Below are 7569 nucleotides of genomic sequence, written 5' to 3' on the forward strand. Positions count from 1 at the left end.
ATGCACTGTACAGGAAGGGGTGGGTAGGGTACCAGGGTTCAAGCTTGGATTCTACCCTCCCATCTTCCCCAGCCCATGACTTCAGCAGTCTGCAGAGACACAGATTACATTGGTGATTCTTCCCAATTTTTAGAATGAGGATGGGGATGGGAATTTGGCTCAGCGGTAGAGTGCTTGGCTAGCTTCCATAAAGCCCTGGGTTCAATTCCTCAGTACCACATATACAGAAAAGGCTGGAAGTAGAGCTGTGGCTCAAGTGTTAGAGTGCTAGACTTGAGCTGAACTGCTGATGGCCACAGGCCCTGGTTTCAAGCTTCAGGACTGGAAAAAAATGAGAATGGCTGACTGCAGGGAATCTGGAAGATGACACATACAAAGTATGTTGAAGAAGTAGTATTAAGGGGCTGGGAATATGGCCTAGTGGCAAGAGTCCTAGTGGCAAGAGTGCTTGCTTCATATACATGAAGTCCTGGGTTTGATTCCTCAGCACCACACATATAGAAAAAGCCAGAAGTGGCGCTGTGGCTCAAGTGGTAGAGTGATAGCCTTGAGCAAAAACAGAAGCCAGGGACAGTGCTCAGGCCCTGAATTCAGGCCCCAGGACTGTCAAAAAAAAGAAAAAAAAAAGAAGCAGCATTAAATATATGTGGGATTAGTATTAAATAGGTGGAACTCGACGCAGCTACATTTTCCTGGAAGGCAGGGATCTTATCTGCTTATCTTTTGAGTTCCCAGCACTTATACTCACAAGCGCAGCAACCATTCAACACGCCCGTGGGAGGAGGAAGGATGGGAAAACGGGGGAGAGAGTATTTACCCTTAGGAGACATTCTCCCCATGCGGTCCCGGAGCCCGAGATCGCTGACCTCCGGACCAGTAGATGGCAAGAGAGAGCACCGGCGGGCTAGGGAAGCATGGGGCTGGGAAAATGCCACTGGGCGGAGCGTCCCAGTCCCCAGCGCGGCGCGCGCAGCCTCCGACCCTAATTTCTTTGAGCGCCGGAAGAAGGCGGGCCTCTTTCCGTTCCTAGCGCAGCCATGGTAAGGTAGCACTTCGCTGAGCTCTAGGGTTTCATCGACCTCCATCCTCCCGGGGCTAGGAGTGTCCGGGGCTTCAGGGCTTCTGTGGGGGTCGGCGGGATGAAGGCAAAGGGAATGCAGCTCCTAGAGTTGGCTGGAGTGGGCTCCAGGGCCAGGATGAGCCCTGGTCTGGGGACTGGGGGGTGAGAAGTGCCACTGGTGCCACCAGTTGCAAGGCCTAGGACTTTGGCTTGGACCTTCTTTCTCACATCAGGGAGAAGTGGCCTTGCTCCCCGGACTGGAGCGTTGCGTAGTCTGGGGGCACAGGCGGCGAGCCCCAGTCAAATCAGCACCGCGTTTCTTAGCTTGGTTGGCACCGCCGCCTAAGCTGACGTAGTGTGGCTGGTAAGCGTCAGCAAGGAGCTTTGAAAAGCTGCCTTCCGCCTTTGAAAGCGGAACGCGGTCGCGCCCAGGCTAAATCGATCTAGGAGCAGCGGAGATGGGATTCTGGGCCAGTGCCGCAGCGCGCTTGGGTTTGAAGCGCTAAAACCCTGCAATATTGCTTTGTAGGCCGGCACACTTACAGAATGCTATCATTGCAGTAGTTGACTTGTGGGAGATAGGAATGGCACAATCTTGGGGCATTATAAAGCTGAGTGTGGTTTGCTGCACATGTAGCGTGCCATACCGAGTACCTTCTGTCCGTTTTATCAGAACATCTCTAACACGTTACTGAAGAGGAATCTTGAGAACGTACACACTAGATTCCTAGTAAGCTGAAACCATGTCACAACATTGCAATATAAAACTTCCCTTCAGGCTCGTGGTCCCAAGAAGCATCTGAAGCGGGTAGCTGCTCCCAAGCACTGGATGTTGGACAAACTGACCGGTGTGTTTGTAAGTATCCCCGCGTGTGTTCCTTTGGAAGGGTGATGGAGCCTGGGGCCTTGCACGTGCAAGAGCAATGCGCATCACCGAGTTATACAACTTGTAGAAGGGTCTTATGGAATGTATTTTTCACTTTATATGCCAGGCTAATGGAAGAGACTCCTGGCTTTCTCTGCTTTTGGAGCCACTGGTTTATCTACCTGTACTCCACAATTGCCCCCAATACATTGATCTAACACTACACTTGCGTGCATGAACTCAGATCTTAATTGGTGAACCTGTTCCTTTGATAAAATTCCTTCTGTGTAAGTGCCCAAGGTAGTTTTGGTGTCTTCATGCACTTAAAGGCTGAGGTGGGTTTTAAGTCAATTCAGACAGTGATATTTGGAAAGTGACCGTTGATAATTTTGCAGGCTCCTCGTCCATCCACTGGTCCCCACAAGCTGAGAGAATGTCTGCCTCTCATCATTTTCCTAAGGAACAGACTTAAGTATGCCTTGACAGGAGATGAAGTCAAGAAAATCTGCATGCAGCGTTTCATTAAGATTGATGGCAAAATCAGAACTGATATCACCTACCCTGCTGGTTTTATGGGTAAGCAGTCAGTGCTAGATGCTTTACTAATCTCCACCACATGGCAGTTATACTAAGTGCTCAGTTTAGAAATTGGAGAACTATGTAGACTGGGACAAGGTTCCCCTGTGGTCTTAAAAATCACAGATCTCTTGACTTCTCAAAACTTAAATTTCACATGATGTTGGAAAATTGATGAGAGTAAGTAATCTCGTTACTGTTTGATATTAGATGTCATTAGCATTGACAAGACTGGGGAGAATTTCCGTCTGATCTATGACACCAAGGGTCGCTTTGCTGTTCACCGCATTACACCTGAGGAGGCCAAGGTGAGTATGATGACTTTACTTTGGAATTCTTTGGTTCTAAGTTGAATCCTAGATTGAGCTAGTTAATAATTGGTAATATTCTATTGTATGTGATTGTGTCATGTTTTGTTTGGGGGCTGGGGACAAACCCAGGGCCTCATACATAGTAGACACTTAAAGAGACCAGGAAACCAATCTGGTCCAATCAGTCCATTTTAGCTCTTGGCCCCTGCTCCACTTGTGAATCTAGCTTTGTTTTATAGGAATGTTGGTAGAGACTGATAATACTTGAGGTTTGACATAACAAAATTGCAGCCTGCTGAGCACTAGTGGCTCATGTCTGTGATCCTAGCTATTCAGGAGGCTGAGATCTTAGGATTGAGGTTTGAGGCCAGCAGTGGCAGTAATATCCTTGAAACTAATCTCCAATTACCTACCAGGAAAAAACACAGGTGGAGTTGTCATTCAAAGTAGTAGAGTGCTAGTCTTGAGTAGAAGCCCATGGCCAACTAAATAAAGGTGCACTCTTACATTATATTTAATTCAGTTTGTTGTGATTGCTTTTCAGAGGCTTGAATCATTGGTTAACTTCATTGGGTGGTGTGGTTATCTTGTGAGCTGTCTTGGCACTAGCGTGGTGAAGGGCTTGTCCAGTGGTTTTTTTTTTTTTTTGCCAATGCTGAGCAATGCTGTTTATGTGCTACTGAGGAATCAAACCCAGGGGGCATTATGCATGCTGGGCAAGCACTATACCACTAAGTCATATCCCCAGCCCACAGTGGCTTCTTTAGTAACACAATTTGTTGTAAAGCTATCAGGAAGTGAAGATCCAAAACTGAAGTGCTTTGTGAAATATTTACTGATTAGATGAACTGGTAATACAATTGCTGTTTATGAGGCAAAATGTGATCCTAGCTACTCAGGAGATTTGAGATTTGAGGGGCATGGTTCATAACTAGCCCAGGCTGTGTAAAGCCCATGAGAGTCTTATCCCTTGTTAAAACTACCAAAAAGCAAGTGGAGCTATGGCTCAACTGGTAGAGCTCTATCCTTGAGTGAAAAGGCCAATGATGAGCAGTGCTCAGGTCCTGAGTTCAAGTATGGGTGCCCCCCAATTAGGAGAAATCTGCAAGTGAAAGAATTCCCTGGGCCCAGGAGATTTCAAGAGCCCAAGGAAAGTAGTGGGAATGATCATGGAAGCCAGTGGAATTTATAATATCCTGGCTGAGAAATATGGGACTGGCTCTTCAGGAACAGTGCTTTAGTTCAACACCTGTTGGGCTGTATAGACTCGTTATCTTTAGCTGTTGTTTGCATTTTCAAGCCAGTGGCTCCAGACCTGAAAAAAGAACTCTGATCCACTTGGGAATATAATGCATAGGAACCCAACTAAATTTGCCCTTTCTATGTTCCAGTACAAGTTATGCAAAGTAAGAAAGATCTTTGTGGGCACAAAAGGAATTCCTCATCTGGTGACTCATGATGCTCGAACCATTCGCTACCCAGATCCCCTTATCAAGGTCAATGACACCATTCAAATTGATTTGGAGACTGGCAAGATAACAGATTTCATCAAGTTTGACACCGGTAAGCATCCTCTGCCTCCTAGCATAGCATCTTGGAAGACTAGATAGAACAGGTTTTTGTTTTTCTTACTCAGTTGAGCATTGTAAGCTGTTTAGCTTGGGTACAGATTGGTGCTTTTTTACTCATCTGTAGCATCTTCACGTCTGAAAATCTGTGGCTGAGATGCACAGTATAAAGTAAAACTGTAAATCTGTCTGTGCTAGAGAAAGAACTCTCAGAGATTGGGCACTGTTCCTGAGGGTTGGTGGGTGATTTGGTTTTTGTAAGACATAACTGCCTGGTCTGGCCTCACATGTTCTGTGGGAAATATAAATACAGCAGCATCCATTAAGGCATTTGATGGTCAGGACCTGACAAGGTCCTTGGAGTAGATAGAGTTTACATTTGCAGAGGCCCCAGGGGTGTCCTGGCTTGTACTATAGGAATGTGTTCTGCCTGAGGTAAAGCCCAGGGCTCGGTGTGCTAGATAGCATGCCTCTTCAATATTATGTTGCTTTGGGCAGTTAAGATTGCACAGTACAGGGCTTGAAATAAAGCAGGTGGTTTCTTCTTGCCTAGGTAACCTGTGTATGGTAACCGGAGGTGCTAACTTGGGAAGAATTGGTGTGATTACCAACAGAGAGAGACACCCAGGTTCTTTCGATGTGGTTCATGTGAAAGATGCCAATGGCAACAGCTTTGCCACTCGACTTTCTAACATCTTTGTTATTGGCAAAGTAAGTCAGTTTTTCTTCTTCTCCAAGCTATCATTAGTTGACAAAAGGAGGCATGCTTCTTTTAAAGTATTGGGGGGGTAGTCGTGGGGGCTAGGGCGTTACAATGTTGGGGTTTTTTGCCCCTCCCGGCTCGGACTCTTCCTTCTTTCTTTCCACCCTCCTTTCTTGCCCTCTCCCCTAATCACCCGACCTGCAGGTAAGTTAGAGTGGAATGGGGGCCAGCTCCGACCTGACGTGCATGGGATCAGCCACAGATGCGTGCCCGCCTCCAACATACACATGCAACGGGGTCAGCTTCTTAGAGCGAACTGACTTTATTGAGATAAGGACAAGGGGAGATGATTCCGAGGGAGGGGTTTGGCCAGGATGTAGATAGGCTGAAAGGTATCACCTGACCCCCAAGGGCTAGGGGAGGTAGAGTGGGTAGAAGGGCCGCATTCCCCAGGGCTGGGGGAGGTGCATCAAACCCCTTCCATCAAGGGGGAAGATGGATCCCAACAGTGGGGCTTGAACTTTGGGCCTGAGTGCTGTCCTTGAGCTCTTCAGCTCAAGGCTAGTGCTCTACCACATGAGCCACAGCACCACTTCCCTCTGACTTTTTATATTATTGTGTGTGTGCGTTCATGCGTGCCTGTGTGCTTATGTTGGTGTGCTGGTCCTGGGCTTAAACTCAGGGCCTAAGCACTATCCCTGAGTTTTTGTTTTTATTTATTTTTTGCTAAATGCTAACATTTTACCACTTGAGCCCCATTTCTGGCTTTTTTTGGTAGTTTAATTGGAATCATGTGGATTTTCTTGCTATGATCCTTGGATCTCAGCCTCCTGAGTAGCTAGGATTACAGGAATGAGCCAGGATGATCAAGCTTATTGACTTTTCACTTGTTAGTCCTAACCCTGCCCCAATATAGCCTGTTTTTTCTTTCCTCATGCAGCTATGTTTTTCTAGGAGATTAAAAGATCCTCCTGAGGTGTACTACTTTAATTCTGTGGGACTGGGTTGCAAATGCTTATTTTATTTCTTCCTTCAGGGCAATAAACCATGGATTTCTCTTCCCCGAGGAAAGGGGATCCGCCTCACCATTGCTGAAGAGAGGGACAAGAGGCTGGCAGCCAAACAGAGCAGTGGGTGAATTTCACTTACTGTCTCTATTTGCCATTGGAAATAATCATGAAATGATAGCTATTGCATCAGAAATAAGAATCAAAGGATTTTTAAATAAAAATGATGATGGTATGATTAATTGTTCTTGGTTTTGTGTTCTTTATCACGATTTACTACTTGACATTGTAACATGAAGAATGAGCTCTAGACAAGCTGAGATAGTTTCTGATTCAGTCTTTTGTGATAAAGAGAAAGGGATTGCAACTAACACCAAGAAACAGGCTGGGCTAGGTATGCCTCAGCCACAGTGAGATCATATAACTAGTTGCAGGTGAAGTCTTATGAATTTGTCCACCCAAGCAAATTCTTAGATCTCAGCCTTATGAGTAACCAGGATGAACTTACTAGCACTTGGCTTGATCTTCAGAACTCAGCCTCCGAGCTAGGATTATAGGCCACTGACACTGGGCTCCATTTCAGTTTTTGTTGTTGGGGATGGAATCCAGAGCCTCGCATGCAACAGGCAAGAATTTTTTCCCCAAGAAACAAGTGTTACAGCGTTTGCTTTTCTAGGGTTAAGGCCTTATTCCCAGCCCATGTCTGCCTTTCTAAATAGTACAGGCCACGGCTCACCTTTACTACCACCTGGTCTGAGCCTTTTTTTTTCCTGATACTGAGGTTTCAACTCAGTATCAGGAAATACTGGCCTGGATGCTTCGAGGCTGGTGTTTTAACACTTTAGCCACAGCTCCACCTCAGCTTTTTTGGTGGTTAATTGGGGATAAGAGACTTAGATTTTTCTCTCCCGGCTTCAAACCTCAGTCTTCAGATTTCTCCTGAATAGGCATAAGCCACCAGTGCATGGGAAAAGAAACTGAGTGCCTGGGGCCTCCTGTGGTCATGCTCCTGCATTTTTCTTAGCTTTTCTAGCAGTAGTTTGTAATCAGTGTTGTGATGAAATGTTTAAAGGACCAGCTTTCTAGGAAAAATGTATAAAGTTTGCTGATACAAAGAAAAACAAAAATAATAGTCGGTTGGGAATTCAGTGGTCAGTTTCTCAAAAAAAACTTGCCAGTCCTAGGGCTTGAACTCAGGGCCTGAGCACTGTCCCTTGCTTCTTTTTGCTCAAGGCTAGCACTCTACCTCTTGAGCCACAATGTCCACTTCCAGGTTTTTCTGTTTATGTGGTGCTGAGGAATTGAACCTACCACTTCATGCATGCTAGGCAAGCGCTCTACCACTAAGCCAAATTCCCAGCCCTCAAAACATTTTTTTCCCTTTTTTTTTTGGTCAGTAGTGGGGCTTGAACTCAGGACCTGGGCACTGTCCCTGAGCTTTTTCACTCTTCCACTTTGAGCTACAGCACCACCAACAGT

General features: G+C 46.1%; 1 protein-coding gene across 1 annotated transcript; it reads left to right on the forward strand.

Annotated features, from left to right (window-relative positions):
- The first annotated feature begins 959 nt into the window (after positions 1-959).
- Positions 960-6332, forward strand: Rps4x (ribosomal protein S4 X-linked). Its single transcript, XM_048336484.1, has 7 exons — positions 960-1040; positions 1839-1916; positions 2321-2501; positions 2712-2809; positions 4204-4375; positions 4934-5091; positions 6120-6332. The coding sequence occupies exons 1-7, from the start codon at positions 1038-1040 to the stop codon at positions 6219-6221; spliced, it is 792 nt and encodes a 263-aa protein (XP_048192441.1). The 5' UTR covers positions 960-1037; the 3' UTR covers positions 6222-6332.
- Positions 6333-7569: the final 1237 nt, after the last annotated feature.

The sequence above is a fragment of the Perognathus longimembris genome, chromosome 28 (assembly GCF_023159225.1).
Source record: "Perognathus longimembris pacificus isolate PPM17 chromosome 28, ASM2315922v1, whole genome shotgun sequence".
NCBI lineage: Eukaryota > Metazoa > Chordata > Mammalia > Rodentia > Heteromyidae > Perognathus > Perognathus longimembris.

What these genes read in the sequence shown, in the direction of transcription:
- Rps4x (XM_048336484.1), top strand. An exon ending in TTACACCTGAGGAGGCCAAG is followed by an intron (nt 2,810 to 4,203) that starts GTGAGTATGATG and finishes TCTATGTTCCAG; the next exon opens with TACAAGTTATGCAAAGTAAG. An exon ending in TTTCATCAAGTTTGACACCG is followed by an intron (nt 4,376 to 4,933) that starts GTAAGCATCCTC and finishes CTTCTTGCCTAG; the next exon opens with GTAACCTGTGTATGGTAACC.